This window comes from Branchiostoma belcheri, unplaced genomic scaffold (assembly GCF_001625305.1).
Source record: "Branchiostoma belcheri isolate BF01 breed outbred unplaced genomic scaffold, Haploidv18h27 scaffold28, whole genome shotgun sequence".
Taxonomy (NCBI): Eukaryota; Metazoa; Chordata; class Leptocardii; order Amphioxiformes; family Branchiostomatidae; genus Branchiostoma; species Branchiostoma belcheri.
In genome coordinates this window covers 246,376-268,490 of record NW_017803887.1, presented here as the reverse complement: position 1 = coordinate 268,490, position 22,115 = coordinate 246,376, and the positions used below count along the sequence as shown (strand labels likewise).

Here is a 22,115-nt window from a genome sequence, read left to right as displayed (position 1 = left end):
AGAAAAAGCAATATGGTTTCACCACACCACTTCGTGGTGTGGTGAACCCATAATAAAATAAAATAAATAAGAAGGAATATCGTATTGTTTATTCATTGTTCACATAGACGTGCGTGGAAAGGAGAGAGATAGGTCCAAAAATATGGGTGCTGTGAGAGAGACAGAGGCACGAGTACGTATTGAGAAAGAGAAGGAAAGAGGAAGAGAGAGAGGGAGGGAAGAGGGAGAGAGAGGGAGGGAGGGAGGGAGGGAGGGAGAGAGGGAGGGAGGGAGAGACAAGAGAGGGAGAGAGAGGGAGGGAGAGGGAGAGAGGGAGAGAAATTATTACGTACCGAGTCCATACTGCCGGATGTGTCGAACGCCAGCACGTATCGCGGCTTGCGGGCCTTCACCACACGGAAGGTCGGCTGGGTGGACGACACGGCCCGGGCCGTGTTAATGTCCGTACCTGCGAACAATTACGGAACATTAGCATGAAAGTCCATCTGTGTTGGCATACATGTACTTCGTTATGACGAAAAGGGTAAACATTATGTCCAAACGTTATCTAACACGTACGACCCTCTGCTGCAATAACATATTTCCGATGTCACGCCCGGAAGCTGCAGTAGACGGGTCCATTCCGTGAACAAAGTAAAGTCTCAGTTTAGTTAGTGTTGGGCATAGTGTTTAGCCTTTTCGTCATAATTACAGAACGTTATAGAACACTGCAGTATGTGGAAACTCAGCTAACCTACGAACGAATGAACGAACGAATGAACGAATGAATGAATGAATGAATGAATGAATGAATGAATGAATGAATGAAGCAAATGTTACCGTCCGGTGCCCTGAAGTCCTCGGTGCTGGTGATGACGTCCCAGGTGCTGCGGCCGTCACACACGCGGTTCTGCTTGTTGGGTGCGTCCGCGTTATGTCCGTGTTCTCCCTCGCTGTCGTCACAGAAATGATCCACCTTCGGAAGGATGGAAAACAGGACATTATAGTGTGTTTGTTTGTTTGTTTGTTTGTTTGTTTGTTTGTTTGTTTGTTTGTTTGTTTGCTTGTTTGCTTGTTTGGTTCGTTGGTTGGTGCGTCCGCGTTATGTCCGTGTTCACCTCCGCTGTCGTCACAGAACTGATCCACCTTCGGAAGGAAGGAAAACAGAACATTATAGTTTATTTATTTACTTGTTTGTGTTTGTTTGTTTGTTCGTGATATTCGGTCCATCAGCTGCTACACCCTGATGCAAGGAGATTTTCTACGGTACAAGGAATTCAGCACCAAGGACAGGGATAGTTGTACTCGTATTGATACTATATTAATTGATACATATACGAAGGACCAAATTACAACCTTCTCCGCAGCCTTCGCAGAGATTGTGTTACGCTCTCCGCAGCTTTTGTGCGGTGCCGCCATGGTTATTTAGCACTTAACATCCGAAATGGTAATTTGGAACGGTCGATGAAAACTCGACCATAGCGTGGTGCTATTTCAGTATACAGGGACAAACAAGTGAACGAGAAATGGGAGAAAGCGCCACCTTGCGAATTTTACATGTTGTTCAGCCATGGCAGTGAATAAAATAGTTTTCTGTTGTAAAATTTGTCGTTTTGTTTACCCAAGGATCTTAAATTGTGACGAAAGAAAACAGGAGTAAAATTTACATCAAACCGAGACCTATATTGTTTAGAGCCCAATAACTTTTTAGTTCGTTGCCAATAGCACGATAGTAATGAAAATTTTTAACGCCTGGCCCGTTGCTATTGACGACCATCACAACAAAAATCCTGGTAACTTTTTTAAATCTACACCATTATTGTTTCTTGAAAACTCTGCAGGCGTTCTTTCATTCATTTAATCATACTGTAGCTATTTCTTACATTTTCACGAGCAGAAAATACTGTACAAATACAGATTTTGCACTACGCGCAGTCACCATGGCCAACTCTGCTAAATTTGCCTATGCAGCACGTTTTAGGGTCAATCGACCAAACCGTGATCAGCCTGTTTTTATGTTCCCACTCAGCCCAACCTATTAACTTGTCAACTAAATGACTTCTCGAGAAAACCAATAATCGGGCGGTCGTTTCAAGCGAACGAGAGGTCGACTGCCCGGTGAAAAACTCTGTCATCAACTCTATTGACGAGAAACCGCACGCCAAACTTTCGCCTTAGCCAGTTGTCCCAACCTCAGGCATTTTAATCCCTTTCTAAACACATTATTCACAACCCTTCTGGCGTTTCCGAATCCCACCAACACTATCCCAAACTGCTTTCTTTTCTTCTCGAACGTAAACTGTCAAACTGTTTGTCAACAGAACTTCCCCCACGTACCTGCCACAGCCACGATTATAAGATAGATAAAGATAGTACCTTACCAAAACGCGTGACATGTGAGAGAAACAACCACACACGAATCCAAACTTAGGTCTAAATAGATCACAAACAAATTCAATCCAGCTATAATAGGCTCTCAAAAGGTTGTAGATGGTTACCAAGTTTTTGATGGTCGCTTTTGTCTTTTGACTCGAACGAATTGTCATAAATATTTGTCCTTGTAGCCGACTTTGAACTTCTACATTAATCATATTATTGTAATAAAGATCGATAAACAAGTAGAAGTGTGTGTGTCGTGTTCCAAAAATGGGACGAAAGATCATTAATTTTCTATGGTTTAAAAGCTAACAAAAGCTTAGGATGACTAAGCGATAATATCAAGATTCCTATCTCTTCATATGTGTGTTAGTAACAGGATTTTGAGAAATATCAGCAAAACAATTTACATTTTAGGCATGTTTTGCCTTCTCCAAATACCATAGGTTCAAAAACAGTAAAATTTTGCCAAATTGGGAAAGTAATTGACCAAGGGAGTTTTGCCACCGCAGAGTTCACTTGCCCTCGGGAATAAGTGCTCCTGCCGAATTCTACGATGTACCCCTGTAGGAAGGCCTGGTGGAGGCTATAAGTTCTTCATCTTGTGGTTTGTCGGTGTTTCACGTGTTATCACAAACACGACATGGATGTTGTCCCAAACGTTTCCACACAAGCCCTTCACGGTCCCAGAGTACCGCTAACTACTGACAGGGTCGTCTGTCGGGGTACGGCGTGCTCTTCTAGCCTCCGTATCAGGCTTTTAGAACTGGGGGTTTGGTGGTCTTCGACTGTTTTCTGATTAGCCCAGTTCTAAAAAACGGGGAGTAATTCAACCAGGCCGGCCATGTTGTCTATATGCAATTAGAATACAGCACATGAAAGATCCCAAAGACCCTGAAGACCCCCAAAATCCTCAGTTTTTGGCATGCTACGGAGTATGGAGTCTAGTACTCTCCAAGCAGAGGCTTGGGTTTTGACGTCTTCTTGGCGTGTTTTTAGTCTTTTTTAATCGGGGTTTCTTTTTTGCACTGGAATTTTTTACACCAACCAAACCTCTGTCGGCACTCACTCTATTGCAGAAAAGAAGCCCCGATAAAAAAAGAGTACGTACGGCGGGCGTGGCGAGTCTTGGGAGGCGCCCTTTGATTGTAATTTATTTATATATACTGATCAATGGACAAGTACTAGACTATAATAGTATATAAATCAGTAACAGATCACACCCCCAAGAGTTGGCACGGCTATATGAGTTTAAGCAATTACTATTTAGAGAAACGACGTCGCGACGTGGGCCTTTGTGGTTAGGGTAGACACAGCATACAAGGGTCCCGGGTTCGACTCCCAAGCAGGCGTCAATGTTGTTTGCTTAGGAAAGGCAGTTAACACCTATTTCTTTACTCGAGTCTGGTTAACACAGTTTGTACTTAAGAAGGGTCTGGTTAACACTTGTACTTAAGAAGGGTCTGGTTAACACTAGTACTTGTACTTAAGAAGGGTCACACTCGGGCATATTTAAGAACCCATCACACTTATAATTTCAGTATGGTCATCTCTTCTTTTATCATCCTCACTTGAGGAGATGCATATGCTTTTGCAAGTAGCTGTGTCTTACATAGATTGTACGTGTGTATAAAACTGTGAACCGGGAGACCTGTGTTCGATCCCAAGTTGTACCCGGGACGTGTCCGGGCATGCGCCCGACGTTGTGTCCTTGGGAAAGGCACTTTACACGACTTTCCTCACTCCACCCAGGTGTAAATGGGTACCTAACTTCGGTTGGGGAAAGTCGTATTGAGGTCACCTTGTGGCGCCGAATGGCAGCCGCACAGACCCTTGCGGCAGTTCCACAAAAATGTGGAACAAATATGTATCATGTGTATTATTATGTGTATTATTACCATTTGTGTCATCTGATTGTATTGTAACCCCTGCATCGATTCAGCACTATAAGGCTGCGATTGCACGGGTGATGTTTGGCAAATAAACCATTTATTTAACGTACCGGGTTGAGGAACTGCATGTACATGACTGATCCCTGCCCGGAGCCCTGCGTGTTGAGGTAGGGGAAGAACTGGCACTCCTCGTCCGGCAGTCCGTGCTTTCACAATCTTTGTACACATATTTTAAAATGTAGATATACATACCCGTATCTACCTACATCGAATAACCCTCATGGCGAAGGGGGGTCCGTCAGTGTTAGGGAGGCCTTACACATCTAACTTGGTAATCTCCAAGCAGATCATACGGTGGCAAGGCAGTGAAGCCACCGAAGCCAATGGACACAGCCTGGCCAATATGATACTAGTACTGTCTTTTGCGACCACCGAGAGATCTGCTTGGAGATTATGACAGTGCCATTATTATGCGATACAAACCAACGTACCGGGTTGAGGAACTGCATGTACATGACTGATCCCTGTCCGGAGCCCTGCGTGTCCAGGTACGGGAAGAACTGGCACTCCTCGTCCGGCAGACCCGTGGCCCGGTCCGTGCTGCACCGCCCGTTAGTCCGGTAGTTACGGCTGTAGCCGGGCGTGTTGACCTTACAGCCTGAAAATAACATGCAACAAGCAGCGTTATACACATCTGTATCTGTATCTGTATCGCCGGTATAACCGCCCTTCGGCGTAACACATCAGCTTCGCAGGCACGCGGCGCGGCGGCAGCTGGCTGTATTACACCGATCGACTTGTTACACCTAACCCTTGAACTTCTAACTGTAGACATTGTTTAAAGCTATCTAATGACAATGCCCCTACTGTACTTGGTGACAGCGAGTTCCACGTGCTCTGCGATAGTTCTAGGAAAGAATGGATTCTTGAACACCTCAATCCTTGGTTGATAACTCTGGTATGTAGGTATATCTTTTTTTTTAAATCTTACTGGTTCAGCTGTACACCTTGAAAGAGCCAATGTTGCGCAACTAGTTACAAGACTATTTTAAAGGACTAATATAAGACACAAGGACAACAAGAAGCTACATAAGATAAAGACAGGACAGGTCAAAATCAAAGTCGTCAACTCATTACATCTACAGGATTATCTATACATAAATGTACAATGGCTTCAACTAAGGAGCACTTGGGAGGTCAGGGTCAGAATTCACCGTGTATGGATCTCTAAGTGAGCATACTCTCTTTCTCTCCCTCCCTCTGTCTATCTATCTAGTCGGTATAGTGATTATTTTGTTGCTCAAAAACTTTATATTATGACAAAACGTAGTACAGATTCTGCTATTTTTGAAGACAAATCTACTGCTAAGCATAAAAAAGGCTGTATAGTATGAGACAAGACTACATTTACTTGACTGTATAGATTTTGTTAGAATTTCTAATAGTTGCAAACTTCACTGTCATTTTTACAATAAAGAAACTATCACATGCCAAAATAGAGGTAGATGTTAGTTAGTCTTCTTTTTCTCAAAGTCATGTAGAATATTTTCAACTCGACTTAAAATAATCTTAAAACAATGTCTACCTACTAACCCGTAAACTTTTCCCTCATTGATTTTGTTGGGTCAATATCATGCTTGTTTACACTCCTCTATTTAAAGGGACGGTATAATTGAATTGAGGTGTACCCTGTGATAACCCTGTATTGATCGTTGCACTTTGACGCCACGTCCAGTGTTATATGTACGTCAGAACCCCGCCCTTTTATCAATCCTTATCAATCCTTATCAATCAATAAATGGCAGGGTCAATAGGTGAGAAGTTATCCGTCAGAGTTATCAGAACGTGTCCACTCGGGAAGGGGAAAGTGTTTGTCTGTCATCATGTGGTGCTGAGGACGGAATTTTTTCCTTATTAGTTTTGTCAAACAAGATAAACAACGGATGTTGTTGTCATGGGAGTTGGTTACAGACTTCTGAATGATGTATTGCAACATGAAACGTCCATCATACAATATCAATTTGAATGATAGATAAGGTAAAACAAGGGAAATTGCAATGAAGAAGAAGACCGTAACTTTAGATGAATCAAAATATCACAATTCGGCTGATCCTTCGAAGTAAGTTTTTTGTGTGTCAGTATTTGTGTGTGTGTGTTTCTTCCTCTCAGCCTCTCTCTCTGTCTGAGTGTGTGTATATATATGTCAGTGCGTGTCTGTGTTTGTGTATATCTGTGTGTGTTTGTCTATGCGTGTGTGTGTGTGTGTCTGTCTATGCGTGTGTGTGTGTATGTCTATGCGTGTGTGTGTCTGTGTTTGTGTGTGACTTGTTTGTGTGAGTCTCTGTGTCTGTTTTCCTCTCTCTCTCTCTCCCTCTCTCTTTCTGTCTGATATGTCTGTCTTTGTTTCCAACTTACATTGGCCAACATATCTCAGGACGCTATGCCTGTACCGTGCCGACACCTGGTATGTGGGTGGTTCTTGTTCAATAACCTGTGGTCAAAGTCGGCCTGACAGACGCCATGACCCCCTGATGAGTTATTTGTCCACCTGTGCGCACGAGAAGTGGATAATTGCCGGGCTACAGAACTTGGTAGAAAATCTCCAAAAGATAAGACCACGGTGTGTGGGCCGGTCGATAAGTAGTCTACTCCTGGCTTCTTTCTGCCAGGACAGTGTCTGTATAGCTGGTATAACCAGCGTAAGACTGCTTGTCAATAGCGACCAAATATTTGACAGATCGCTTAAAGAATGACACAGAAAAAACACGATTTTTTAAACATTTTGTGCGTTTCATTATATTTTATCTTTCAACTTATCGTTTAGCATCTTACATCATGCGCATTCCCATTACGAAATCAAGGGCCACACAAATACAATTTTGTTCGCTGTACGGTCCAGTGGAAAGAGAGTCTACAGCATGTAGTGGAAACTTATAAACTGACAAAACAGAATAAACTGCCCTAACAAGGTGAACTACTAGTATTTGCTAGAAGAGCTACTGCTCAGTCAGAAAAGTGTCTAGCTTCTGCTTCTGTATCTCTGACCACCTATTCTCTTGCGGAGTCACTCTACCCAGCCAATATCTACTATTTTCAACCCCCCAAAGAAGTCTGGTAGAGACTACGCCGAAACAGGCGCCGAGCGGGCGGTCTCGCTCGAGGTCTCGTGCTGTTGACTCTACCATATTCTGTACCTACTGAGTGACTTCAATGGGAATGTTACTTCGCACATTCTGCACACAGTAAACAGGTTGTCTGGGCGACACGAGAACGTGGGAGACTCACCGCCGCCGAACAAATCTTCTTTTACAAAAGAGAAAATGCTGAATTTCATATATCAATGAGTTGTTGTGTATAGTTAAACCTGTATGCATACATAGGTGTATACATCTGTATAACAAACAACTGTTTTATGTTGAGAAGACCCGACCAGGTCACCAATAGTGTGACAAGAGAACGTGGGAGACTCACTGCCGGCCAACAAATCTTCTTTTACAAAAGCGAAAACACGGAACGTTCATACATGAAAGACTTGTTGTGTATAGCTGTTTGTATACATAGTATCTGTATAACAAACAGCGTTTTTTTTGTTCAGAAGACCCGACCAGGTCACCAATACTACATACACACAGATGTGCTTGATCATTGAGTCACATGTAAAGTTCAGTAATGACTAAGTCTAAGTTGTGGCGAAATTTAGAGCTTTCAAGCTTAAGGTTCTGATTTGAACTTGATAAGAAGTTGATGAAACAAAATGAATAAATATTTAACACCCATGTCATACCGATCTAAGTTTTCCTTTGGCCATTGTTTTAATTTAGTTTCCTGGGGGGTTCTCATTAATTTCTTATTATTTCTACTGTTTACTGTCTGCCGGTTTTATGTATCAGTTTTGTGGTCATACATGTACGTCATTTATTTTCTTGTGCCATGATTTTGTTTCTATAATGAAATGAATAAAAAAAATGAACTTCAAAAAATAAAAAATAAAAAAAAAATATTTAACACCCAATAAATGACTTATGGTACTAAGCAAATCTTCGATCCAACATAATGCGATGTGAGATGTTGATCTTTGACAGCGTCCCAATGAAATATGCGTATACATCTTGTGTTCTGTTGTACTTGAAAGAAACGCATAGTTTATTTTCGTGTGCTTTTGTTTCTCACGTACTTTCTTGTGAAATTACATGTACTTGTAATATATTTCTTCTCTTTTTTCTTGGGCCACATTCTGCTTTTCCCTTTGTCTCACTCTTCCCCAGCTACGAAATTTTTCTGGACTCTTTTCAATGGCGAGAGGATACCTAATAGTATGTACCTGTGACGGTGATGCGGCCATTCTCGTTGAAGTAGAAGTTGGGGTATCCCTCCGAGGGGATGCCATACTCGTCAAACACACCGTAGCGAAGATGGCCCCACTCGTGGATAAACACACGGCCTGCACAACAAACAAACAAACAAATAAATAAACAAATAAGTGATGAATAAAACTATTAGACAAAGTGGCATCTTTTGATGCGCTCCTGACGTCATCACGCTTCCGACTTCCGGAGAGTCAGCGAGTGCATCATACATCTGATGAAGGTTGAAGAGATCGACCGAAAATTTATGGTGAGTTCCCTTCTTGTGTTGGAACAAAAGTTTGAACTTTTATACATCTCTGGATTCTACCGACACAGATGAGCTTTAATTATAATATTGTGGGCCTGTTGGGCCTCACTTTCTGGTGAGTCGAGCTTTTCTCAATCATGATTTTCTGACTTTAAAGACACAATGTGTAACTCGAGCTCTCCTTGGATACTTTCCAGAATCTTAGGACACAACCTAGACTGAAGTCCGTGCTGTAAGCCTTGACCTTCTACAAGACCGTGTAGGCTCATTACTGCACCTGTGCGTGTTCTATCTACCTCTGGACTTCAGACGTTACCAAACTCAGGGCCTATCCGTCACTCAAAAACGGAGGGAACGAAAAAACCTCAGATAACCTTACAGACCCTCAGACTGGGAATAGAAACGTTCGTGTGGTCTTAATGGACAATAACAATTATTAGATCGCCGTGTATTGTCGTCGATAACAAAGGGCCAGAAAGAAAAGGAAAAAAAAAAACAAGTCCTGTTTTTTCATTGCAAGAGTGCGTCGCCAATTTTCGTTCCGTGATTTTGTTGAAGATTTTCAGTTCGTTGTTACATTACATGTAAGACACATTGCATGCTAACTACACGTATACATGTGGATTACCTTTTATAACAGTTGGAGATCACAGGTAACTTTTCCACTGTGGGGGCCTTAGAAATCGTAACTGATACAATTTTCATGCGATAGGAAGAGGAAAACATAATTATTCAAAGTTTCCACTGCAGTACGTGTTTTCAGTTTTCTCGTGCACGTGCGTACGTTGTGCATGTAAACCTAAATAACGCCACACTCAATCACAGATACCCTGACAGCCCTGAGAAGGATGTGTAAGAAAAACAGGCTGTTTGTACCAACCGTTTCGCGATAAGCTCACCATTAGCAGCGCACAAACAACCTGAGTAAAACTGACAGTGCAGGACCCCCCGCTACAGGCCTGGGACGTAAACAACTCTCGCACGTACTCAAGAACCAGACTGGGAGAAAAATAACCGTGCGATCTTCTGTCTTTTACAGTTTGTCAAAGGATTAGGGTGTATCATGTAGTTTAGTGAAACACACACAGGTGGTCTTGTGGTCAGGGTTGTTGACTCAGAGTCTGAGTTTGAAAGGTTCTGAGTTTGAATCCCTGGCAGACTCGATCGTTGTTTCCTTGGGAACAAGTTACCACTGTGACATTTGTGGAATGATTGACATAACGGGTGACAATCGCTCCTACATGATGTCAAACCTGAGACAAGACTGTAAAGTATGAACCATTCACGCCGGGAAGGTCCCCTGCTCTTTTCGACAAGTGTAGTGGGTTCTTTAACATGCTCAAAGTGTGGCTATCCTTAAACACAGGACCTCCGGCTTTACGTCCAATCCGAGAGGACGTCTCTAACCGAAGCTAGGTACTCATTTACACCTGGGTCGAATGAGGAAATTTGTGTTAAGTGCCTTACCCAAGGACACAACATAGGGCCTGCCTTTTTCTTCAGCATATTTGGTCGACAGACCAACATGGTTCGACCAAATGTCTGTCCGAAACTAGGTTGACCAAATATAGGCATATGGATTTGACTTGTCTGTAAATTAGTGTAATGTATTTACTAAGGGCATGTCTTACCAAGACCAAATATGCTGAAGAAAAAGGCCTTTGTGGAGCTTTATTTACGCTGGTCCGCCATTAATTCAAACTTTTATTCTGCCCAACGACTAATTGCAAGAGAACACACAGATAAGATGGAATGTCTAGTTTACAGATCTATCTGATATTTCTTCGTAAATTGATAACAGTCTAACCGGTACACTGTCTCACCTCCAGGTCCCCACCACAGCCGGAGTACGTTCTCACAAACAAACAAAACAACAAACAAACAAACAAACAAACACCGTCTCACCTCCAGGTCCCCAGAGGAAACTGGTAAAGGATATGGGCGGGGGTGAGGTGCATGTATTCCCCCTTCTCCCCACAGCCTCACAAACAAACAAACAAACAAACAAACAAACAAACAAACAAACACCGTCTCACCTCCAGGTCCCCAGAGGTAGTCCGTACTGCCCAGTGGCACCTGGTCCAGGATATAGGCGGGAGTGAGATGCATGTACTCCCCCTTCTCCCCACAGCCTCACAAACAAACAAACAAACAGACAGACAGACAGACAGACAGACAGACAGACAGACAGACAGACAGACAAACAAACACCGTCTCACCTCCAGGTCCCCAGAGGTAGTCCGTACTGCCCAGAGGCACCTGGTCCAGGATATAGGCGGGGGTGAGGTGCATGTACTCCCCCTTCTCCCCACAGCCGGAGTAGGTCCTGACGTACGGGTTGTGGTCGAACTCTGGGTTAGGCGCGGCGACTCGCACGTCGGAGGTGTCGTACGTCTCCCAGGTAGCGGACTCGTACTCGGGGCGATCTTGCCACGTCTCCGGCACCAGGATGGACACGCCGCCGAAGTACGCGCGCTGCCGGGTCGTGATGTGAAGGTACTCGGACGCGTCTGTCACGATCGTCTGGGGAAGGAAAGAGAGAGTCCGTGAGGTGATAAAAGACTGGAAGAGACCACCTATCCATCTATTTATCTATCTATGGCAATCAGTCGAGATCTTTATTTGCAATCAGGTACAGATTCATGTACAGATACGGATGTTCCGAGTATGATGACGGTGTCAGTCCCTACACCTGAGTGAGGACAGTTGACACGGTGGCCTTCGCGTGAATAACTGCGAATCTGAGACACACACACACACATGGGTATTCTTCTTCTCCAGAAGAGACCACCGCATAACATATATAACTTTTGGGATCATGCAAAAAATTAGATATTTGATAACCCAGAGAACCGTTGTATATATTTTGGTATCTCACTTATTGCAAAACAAGCAAACAAATAACAATTCTAAAACATGAACAACTGTCATTAACAACTGTCCACTCCAGAATGTGATGATCAGTAACTCGTAGCTGGATTTATGATAAATTGAAGTAATTTGTCAAAGTGTTAATGTGTGTGTGTAAGTATGAAGTATGCTTGAAACATACATGAAAGGTAGGTTTACCTTCACATTATCCCTTCCTCATCTAGTAAAGGGCCAAGGACTAAAGGTGGCTGAGCTAGGCCAAAAGAGAACTCTTTTGTTGGCAGAACTAAGGAATCACAAAGGCAGGTGATAAAACTACAACACCTGGCCCAGAAACCTTCCCTATCCAAGAACATTATACACACAAGGAACAAAGCAGCAGTCAATTTACCGCAGAATTCGGAATATAAAGATATTGACTCAGTGATTATACATTCAAGCAGTGGAATTCAGGCCATCAGAACGAATTGATAGAACTATACTAAAACTACAGCTCACAAAACCCTTTCTTGTTCTCTCTGACGTTTTGAGACATTTCTCTCCCTTTGTGTGAGGGTATTTATAAGTCGTTAGCCGTCACTAGGCGGCACCAGTACAACTATTCCCGCCCGCATGAGTGACATCGCTAATTGATATGATAACATATTAGCGGGTATCGTGTTGAAGAAGTCATCAGATCGCTCATGTTATCTGATTGATCAGGCCTCACGACCGTCACCGTTTCCTGGTTACACCAGCTTCGGTAACTATGTAAAATGCCTCTCGTGGGAATATGTTTTTGCAGGGACCGGAACTGTACTTGGAATGACTGTGCAAATTTCCTTTTCTTAGTTACGTTTTGCCAATAATTTGAGTTTTGTATTCTATATTCTGTGGTTGATCTCTAGCTACATTCTGTGGTGACCCACTGGGTATGTACGATCAGCACTAAATAGAGAAGAAATTATGGACGTCTTGGTCTCATTTATATTTTAGCCTTTAAAATTTGCCAATGAATGTTGGGGTTATGGTGAACAATTTTTTTCAAAGATTACAGAGTACGACACAAAAAGTTATGGTACGTTAAAAACATTCACAGATGACAGACAGATCGACCAGGTCATAAAAACTTTTGGCAACGTAGCAACACTATTTTTTTTACTATGATTAAAGCTGATATTGTGTTTGACTTCATTCGCAATGTGTTCCTTTTAAAGCATTCTTTCCTTGGGCGGCAACCAAGCGATGCCGACATTTGGGGTCACAGACCTAATGTTCACCAGTCAACATTCTATACTACTTGATGGTTTGCCCCTGTACGGGATAGTCTATACACGTACACTATGTATGCGTCATACCTACCTGAAAAATGCTTCGACTAGCTTTTTCTAGCATATCTGTATCTGTATCAGTATAGCCGGTATAACTGCCCTTCGGCGTAACACACCAGCTTCACAGGCACGCGGCGCGGCGGTAGCTGACTACATTACACTGATCGACCTGTTACACCTAACCCTTGAGCATCTAACTCTAGACTTTGTTTAAAGCTATCTAGTGACCATGCCAGTACTGTACTTGGTGAAAGCGAGTTCCACTCTGCGATTGTTGTAGGAAAGAATAAGTCTTCAAACGCTAATCCAAATATTTCGGTCGCTAGAGAGTTAATTCCATGTGATGCGTTTGCAGAAACAATCTTCGATCGTTTCGTTAATTAATTTTAACACCACTTGATGCCTATATCCACACTTCCACCATATGCAGCGCATATGTGAGAACGATTGAATAGACGGATTTGGTGAAGAATTCTTTCCATGTCTGCGGCCCTAGAACCTCCAAACTTACATCCGCGTACAAATTAAAAATAAATCTGCGGACCATTGTTACATCAGACCGAAGCTTATCGTGAGTCAAAACGGTTTCTTTTGAAGTCGAGCTCGAGCGACGCTCCGACGTAAACCCTGCTCTTATTACTAAGGTTTATATTATAACAACCGAACAGCGCAACTTTGAATATCAGTGGTTTATTTGAGCAACAGAATACCAGGTGCGGAACACTGGCAGTTATAAGATGAATGCTCAATAAAACGTAAATTGCTCTCAATTTTTGTCAGACAAAAGGACAGATCTCGCAGCTAGAGTTGCCGAAATACGGAGGATCTTTAATCCAAACCAACAAACAGAAAGATATTCTTAGATCGGAGTAAATTTAAAGTTGGCAAGAGATCAAAGCAATGTCAAGTTCAAAGTACGGCCCGCCGAGCTATTAAGGGTTCTATTGAAGTGATTGATTTGAAGAACGTCACGAAATCGCTTTGATTTGGAATAAGAGTTTATCTGCAATAAGCTTGGCGATTTTCGTTGTAGCTTTTCTTCCTGTGATTCTTACACTGAACTAAACTAAATGACGTTGCAGATAACCACATAACCCACTAAAACTTTACAGAAAATAGATGTATGTAGAAAAAGTTTATGGATATGATGATAAGTATGTTTTATTACCGTGGAGTATAACTAAAGCTTACAAATCAAACGCGAGGTATTTTTCTTTTTTCTGTGTGCGTGTCTAGTGGTTAGCGACCCTGCCAGCGGACCAAGAGGTTGGGAGTTCGAATCCCGGCTCTTGTCGCTCACCCGACATGCACGCTACTTTAAAGTGTTGCAGTCCCAAGGACGGGACGTTAAGCTGTGGTTCATTGCGCTTGTCGAAGAGAGCTAGGGAAATTTCGCCGGTACAATGAACCTGTAAATACTGTACATAGCGTCTGTCTTCTCTGTCACGACCAGTGGGAGATGAGCTCTTCGGTGAGCTAAAACTGGATAGACATCACTTTCTTTCTCTAAACTGTACCAGTCAGCAAATCTAGTACAAAGATTGCCTTATAACCATGCGTCTATACCGATACATACATCTTGATGCCATAGGTTCAACAACAAACTGTCAAACTTGCACTATTGTTCCATACAGGTAGACTGGCATATTTTATGGGATTAAAACGCGTTCTACATTAGCGTTTCTTGACATCAAAATCATTCTTTTATACCTGATAATTCCCTCGCTAGACACAACATAATGTACAGGTTCGCGTGAACATCAAGCGATTAACTCAGGTAAAATATGCCGGTCTAATCTTTTATGCCAACTTTGCAACAGTCGCTCTTGATCGGCATTTTAATAACACGCTGCACTTAAACCCCATTTAAATCAACCTCAGAAACACTTGAATAGAAGGACTTGTTCAAGAATTATTTGCCTGTCGCTGCCCTTCTCACCTCTATGCTGGCATCCGCATTGAAATGAAAAACAAGTCTCAATCTGAACCCTGGCATAGGCACGGATTTTTGTATAGCACGCAAACACTCTACAAGTTCTAATTAAAATCAAGATCTCAATACATGCTAAGCTCAACATATATGTTTCATAACTTGAACCTACTGGTTCTATGTTAAATGTCTACTCAACACAAATTCATAGTCGCTTGATGTTGTTGATTTTGGCTTACTAGGAAGAAAAGTGACTGTTATATTGCTGTAATGGACCCATGCCTTAAGCCCATGTCACACATTCAGAACCTTCCCCCCGACCACCAACCAAATAAGGTTGGCTGAAGTTTGGGAGCAGTCTTTTCGAATTGAATCGAGTTTGAGTTACATTTGAGTCAAATTTGACTCCGAATCACGCCTCGACCACTCCCGAACACCAGCCAACCGCCAGCCAACCATGGTCCAACCTCCCGTCCAAACCCGAATTGTTTGGGGGCTTTTTCGAGTGTTCAGGAGCTCATATTCGGCTGTTAATGTTGCTAATGGTACCATTAATTAAGTTATAAGCCCCTGCCACACAAAGAATGCCCTTTCTAACTTTATTCAAGAGGACACAAAGATTCAGTTGTCATTATCATCATTGTCATTATGTTTAGCTTCTAATTATCCAGAAAGATATGAATACAATGTACATAAAGGAATCTAGATGGCCATGAGTTCAAACGTCGTATGTTTACCACAGGAAATTGAGAGCTTTCTAAGAACAGTCGTGGATGTTTTGTACGAAACTTTATTTGCCCACTGTGTAGAGCGGCGGTCGGTTCTGCCATTTAAACCTCGATGTCTTGTTCTGACAAAAGAACTGTCAAATATGACCGCGCCTGAACTTAAACTCCAAGCAGATGTTAGGAATCGTTTCATTCTCAATGACGATGTTTAGTAAATAATCTTTTCTGGTATTGTATATCTTTAACGGTTCGCCTATTGCCTGCACTCTCTCTCTCAGACAGTGTTGGGCTTGGTAACAATTTATTACAAACCCTGTATCACAAACATGATCTGTTCCCACATTTTCCATTGTACAGAAGAAGTTGACCACTCTGTATTACCTCAGTAACTAGAACTTTGTATTAGCCTAGTATAGTATCCTTGTATGTTCCTTATGTATGTCTAAGTCAAGTAGTGTATCTTTTGTCTCCACTTTTCTACATATGTTTGTTATGTGTCTGTTAAGTCTTGCCGTGCACCTAGTCCGTCGTGGCATGGATGTACAATAAAGGTCTTTCTTTTCATTTGTTAGGTATGAAGACTGATAAATCCACGGCGAAAAAAACGTGCAGATTTTGGAGTGGCTGGCTCCCCTAGGCCCTGTTCATCATCGTCATAGCTTGCCCCCCCCCCCCCCCTGTTGAGGTTCAGGGATCGTGGCCAAGTCATCCTTATTACTACACTTGAAAATATATCACACCAGAAAAAAGAAATGGTATCCAGGCGTTTAAAATTTGGTAACTTCAGTATAGATATGCCCAGACGAGCCACTAACCCGCTGGCCCCGTGACTATATCTGCCAGTTTTGTCCTGCCCTTTGTACCGGCAAATTTGCCTGCCCCGCTTGTATCAAAACCCATGATAGCAACGCCGTGTTTCCTCGCAAATAGAGAACATTGGGCGTTACCGCATTTTGTAACCATTGCTCCCTGTCAAATCGTGTAGGCATTAGAGAGTGCCAATGTGCTAGCCTCCATAGCATGCCAAAAACTGGGGGTCTTCATGGTCTTTGGGAGCTTTTATGAGCTATTGTCTGATTGCATATAGACAACATAGCCGGCCTGGTTGAATGCCCGTTTTAGAACTGGGCTAATCAGAAAACAGCCGAAGACCACCAAACCCCCAGTTCTATAAGCCTGCTACGGAGGCTACCAATGTGCTGTCAAACCTGTAACTGCAAAAAAAGTTATATCTTTAAATATACATAATACAGAATTTTTACGTTTGGTGTAAGGTGGGCCTAACTTAGAGACCAAATTTCCCGGAGTCTGTCCAGGGAACATAATTATCAAGGGGACTTAAAAACGGTCACAGTAGACATTTGTCACTATAGACAGCATTCTTTATGCTTTGGTAAATGGGAAAAATAATCTACTGGCACAGCTAAAAAGTGCTCGTGAAAAAGTGATGGCAAGATGGTATTTGTGTAGGACCTATAACAATTCAAGCTTGACTGTAGATCTAATTATAAACATTTATCGGTCACTAGCAAATAAAGATTGAAAGCAAATAAAGATTCAAAACGTGTGGTTTAGAAACAGCAAGCTCGACACCTGAGCTTCGTACAAAGCGCTATTTCTTCTTTTCAATCCGCCAAACACCCACCCACCAGCCTATCGGGCGATCAAAGTTGCCTTTTCATACACAAGTCATAACGAACAAAACTGAGAGTCATAGAGAATAAAAATCACGTCTTTCCCTGCTCTGAAAGTCAAACATCCTTCTTGTAGTTTATTAAAACCGTCTGTTCTGCACTCGAGTCGCAGAGAATAATGGGGAAAGTTGGGTGAAACAGAACAACAAAAGAAAGCCATAAGTATATATTTGGCCCCAACAGGCAAATACACGACCCCCAGGACTGGCCGTGCTGTAGAGCAACAAGTCATTTAACATCGGGGAAAATTTGAACTTCTTGTTTTCAAGTCTAGTAAAAATTACAGTAACTTTTTTTTCAAGAAAGATGAATTGACACAATCTAGTCTCGGCGTTTTGCTAAATGTTAGTTCAAATAATTCCATTTTCACACGTTTTGAATTTTCTTCTTCTTTTGAGCATTCTAAAGCTGCACTGCACGAAGGGAAAATGTTTTCCCTTCGACTGAAAAACGTATGCTTACAATTAAATCCTAGATTTCGTGTTACAGTAGTAGATGGTGAACTAAATGCCACACGGGCCCGGCCGGGCAGCTTCTGGAAACGAATAGTACGATATAAAAGATAACAAAACACAGAAAAGTTTTTAATGATAATCATGGGCACTATTTCTGTATATTTTTGACAAGAATTGTTAATTTTTCGTTCATACAAATAGCCCGGCCGGGCCCCGGTATGGAAATGTGATCTAAGCATTAAAGTATAAGAATCCCACAAACGTACCTTCAGCCTCTCGATGATATCCAAGTCCTCCGGTACATCAGGGTGGATGGCGAGGACCAGGTCTGAGTACACGTTGTTCTCAAACTTCACCCGAGTGTGCGAGTTACCGGCGCAGAGAGACACCAGCACCGCGACGGTCAGACCTCTCAGTACGGCGGTGAGCGACATGGCTGCTGCTGCTGCTGCCTACAGACACCGCGTGCGTGCAGGGGGGGGAAATAGTTACTCACTGCTGGGCTGTGCTGCATACAAAGGGTATTGCGTCTGCTGGTGACGTCAGGTTGTTTGTTCTCTTAAGGTACGTGTGTGCAGGATGATTTGACAAAACGTGGACAGTCGTTTAAAGGCCGCGATCCAGTGTGATTTCAGGGCGGCAGTGCAAATGATGATGGACGACAAATAGATAAGGACATCTGTCTGATATTGACATTTACTGCCATTTCTTAGCACCTTTTCGTCATCATTTCATACGTTAAGTGTTAACGTTTGAAATAGCCACAAAACAAGCCACATGAGAAGTCCTTTTTTACCGCCAGTAAATAGCTAGAACCAACCTACGATGCGACACAAACAACCGTTTTCCGTCGTATTTTTGCCTCACAGACATCAGTTTGCTATCAAAGTAATAGGTTAAAACAAAGGATGAGAGCATTGACTTTGAAAATCTAGTATTCCTGCCCTGGAATCGCTTTGGATGCCTTTTAGTGGAACAGTTCACCACCCGACCCTGTATTTGTGGACCACAAGTCACTGAATTTAGACGACCAGTCTTGTGTGTGTGAAAATGAAGCCGGTCCTGGTGGTTACTTAAGCCCTTGAGTGTGTGTTTGTTTTACCCGGATTGAGAGTAAGCAATCTCTAACTTCAGTTTTGTAGTGTGGAGTGCGGCAAATTTAGTCTGTAAATACTTGGAGTCTCTTCTTCTTATTTGATCGTTGAAGAAGAAGAAAGTCCCTAAATTCAAAAAGAGTTAGCGTCACTAAAGTCACTAACGTCCCAAGCTTTACAGTCACAAGTACTGGAAAACAATTATACAATGTTATTGTTTAATTCCTTTTGAAAATGTACTTGTAGGTACCGGCTGGGATTTTTTAAACGACCAGGAATTTTTTTTTTATAATAACACAGATATGCGTCTCTACGTTAACCGGAACACATTTGAATCATAAACGAGGCCTAAATCACAAAAAAAACGTATTGCGACCTGTTAACAATGACATCAGTCGCACGATCGTTGCAAAACTAAGGGAATTCTTGGAATAATCGTAGATGCGTCGTACAACAGGCAGCGATCTTGTTACGAAAAAGGTTGTCTTAGATCATTGTCGGTATTTTTTTTTCTGTCATGACCGGCTTGAAAACTCTACCACATCAAAAATCACACGGAGACGTACAAAAAATGTGCCCGCGCCGTCAGCTAAATTTTATCGGCAAAGTGATCGCTACAAAAACAGTCTTATCAAAATTTTCCGTTCGGCAAACATCGACGCTAATCATTAGTTCAATAAATCTGTTTTAAAATGACGTAAAAATAGTTTCCGCTGTTCTGATCACTCACGAATTCACCGGTAGGGAGCTAAGGGGTCATGGTGTAAACTGGTAAAATCACGACATATCTGGCGTTTTACAGAGAAAATATTTCAAGAGAGATCAGAGGAAGGAAGGATTGAGTCGTTCTATGCCGTCAAAGACGACGTCGAGCGGACAAACATCACCCAAACTTTCCTGTCACACATTCAGAACCTTTCCCCGAACACCAACCGACCAAGCAGTCTGACCAGATCTAGGCCAAGTCTACCTTCTTTCCATATGAATTGAATCGAATTTTAGTTAAATTGGAGTCAAATTTGACTACAAACTACTTCCAAACACCAGCCAACCATGGCCGAGCCTCCCGTCCACTCCCGAATGCTTGAAACATTCGGCTTGGGCAGCCGAACAGTAGCCGACCTCGCCGAACACCAGCCGATCTTGCTCCCGACCTACTCCTAACCCCCTAAGTTCGGCTAGTGTCCCGGAGGCCACTACCAGGCTTGGGGAGGCGGCTGGAAAGAGTAGAAATCGGCCAAATAGAGAGATGAGCATGCCAAGGGAGTTTGTTCGTTGAGAGATTGCATTTCGCCGGGAAATGCAATCCCTCTATTTGGCCGATTTCTACTCTTTCCAGCCGCCTCCCCAAGCCTGGTAGAGGCTAGCTCTTCCGTTCGTACGGTCAAAAACCGCCCTACATCTGGTACTGTTGTACTCTGACCGATTTTAAAGTGCTTGAGACAGAGAAAACACTTTATGTACCCAAAATTAACTTGGGGCAAAGATTGAAAATGTGCACGATAAAGGAACATGCAACCTTTGTGTTCTAAACTCCAAGTCCATGACCCTGACATTGGCACACGGCCACTTTTGTCTGTTTCTTGGATTTTCTCATTTTTTTCTACGAACAATGTTGACCTCACCGCTCACTTTTTGTCACCGTCATTGCGTTTTGTTACACAATAATATTAGTTACTGTTTGGTACGTATAATAACCTAAAAATCTGATTTCTTTCGTGCTCTAGTGCAAATCTTAGCGTTACATTTCGTCATATATAACTAGAACTAGAGCGAAGCAAAGAAACATAAGAAGCCATCTTGTTACAAAACCTGTTCTTTGTCACATAAAATCTTATCGCTACTGTGTAACAACTAGTAGACATCTGAACCACCCAGCAAGATACATCAATATATCTTATCATTACACACATAAAACCTGGAGGGTGACTTGTCGAAAGGTTCCCGCGACATGGCCGAAAACTTGTAAATATCGATCTCTGAACGCGGTGGGTGCAAACAACTTTAAAACCCAGTTTAACACAATCTAAACCGACTTACCGTACAAAACTGGACTGTGTAGCGCTCCGTATGTATGTCTCAGAAACGAAGCGGTGGGATAGAGCCAACAACTGGATTGCTTAGAACGCGGAGACTTATTGTAATGAGTTAGGATCACAGAAAAAGGCCCCCTGCAGTACTTGTTTACCTATCTATGACCTCTGATCTTCCAACAACATGCACGTATACACGCGTTGCTGGGCTACATTACAAATTATGTAATACCACGTTTAAGTCGGCCTAAACTTGAGAATTAGGATATGGATTAAATGTATTCATCTCTTGTTGTAAGTTATGCTAGACAAAGAATGGCGTAATAAAGAACTGTTTGAAAACATTTGTACAGTGACGGAATTTATTATTTGCATGACGTGTACGTACACGTGTGTGGGGGCCTGCATGGGGGGGGGGGGTCCCGACAACGCTCTCCTCTAAGCTAAATTGTGGGAGCTCTCGATTACGCTTTAAATTCCAAGTGGCTACAACGCATTACGTATACGTAGAATTAAAACGGAGAATACGCTCTACGCAAAATGCACCAATTACGCTCTACGCAAAATGCACTAGTTACGCTCTACGTTGAATTAGAGTGTTCCGTCTACGCTCTACGTGGAATTAAAACAGCCGATTACGCTCTACGGAAAAGGGCATGCGAGCCCCCGTGTGTGGGTGGTGTATATAAGCTTATTATTCACTCGTAGCGCTGGCGTTGTTTTGCCGTTCGAAAGTTTGTCATTTCCGCACAAGGCGTCAAAACAGCTCGATACACGCCATTTTCCACATCCACAACATTTTCACGTTGCTTGAACCGCCCCAGTCCTCACACAGGCATTCCGACGCCCCGCTTCTTGACCGCTGAGTAGTTTTTAACCATAATTAGTTTCTTCAGCATTCAGAAAGTCTTGATTACACACTCTAATATCTCATACGCGACCTGACACCCTCAAATAACTCGTATCACCACCCGTATCCCCGTAATGGCTGTTTAAATAGCCCTTCTGATAGCAGCTACCCAGTTCGCGTGTCTGTGTAACTGACCACTGAAGAATGTACGAGCAAACTTAGGGTGCGGCCATACGTAACCGCTTCGTCATAACAGAAAGACCTAAACACGTATCCTTTCCTAGTAGCC

General features: G+C 42.7%; 1 protein-coding gene across 1 annotated transcript in view; it reads right to left on the bottom strand.

The window, feature by feature from the left end:
• Positions 1–18,313, bottom strand: part of LOC109472717 (calcium-activated chloride channel regulator 4A-like) — a 30,107-nt gene extending 11,794 nt beyond the window's left edge. Inside the window, exons 1-6 of the mRNA XM_019772569.1 lie at positions 18,116–18,313; positions 11,081–11,384; positions 8,569–8,688; positions 4,739–4,905; positions 820–955; positions 333–448 (exon numbers count right to left, since the gene is read on the bottom strand). Of these exons, the coding sequence (XP_019628128.1) occupies positions 333–448; positions 820–955; positions 4,739–4,905; positions 8,569–8,688; positions 11,081–11,384; positions 18,116–18,283 (1,011 nt within the window). The 5' untranslated portion in view covers positions 18,284–18,313. The remainder of the gene's footprint in view (positions 1–332; positions 449–819; positions 956–4,738; positions 4,906–8,568; positions 8,689–11,080; positions 11,385–18,115) is intronic.
• Between the last annotated feature and the right edge of the window lie 3,802 nt (positions 18,314–22,115).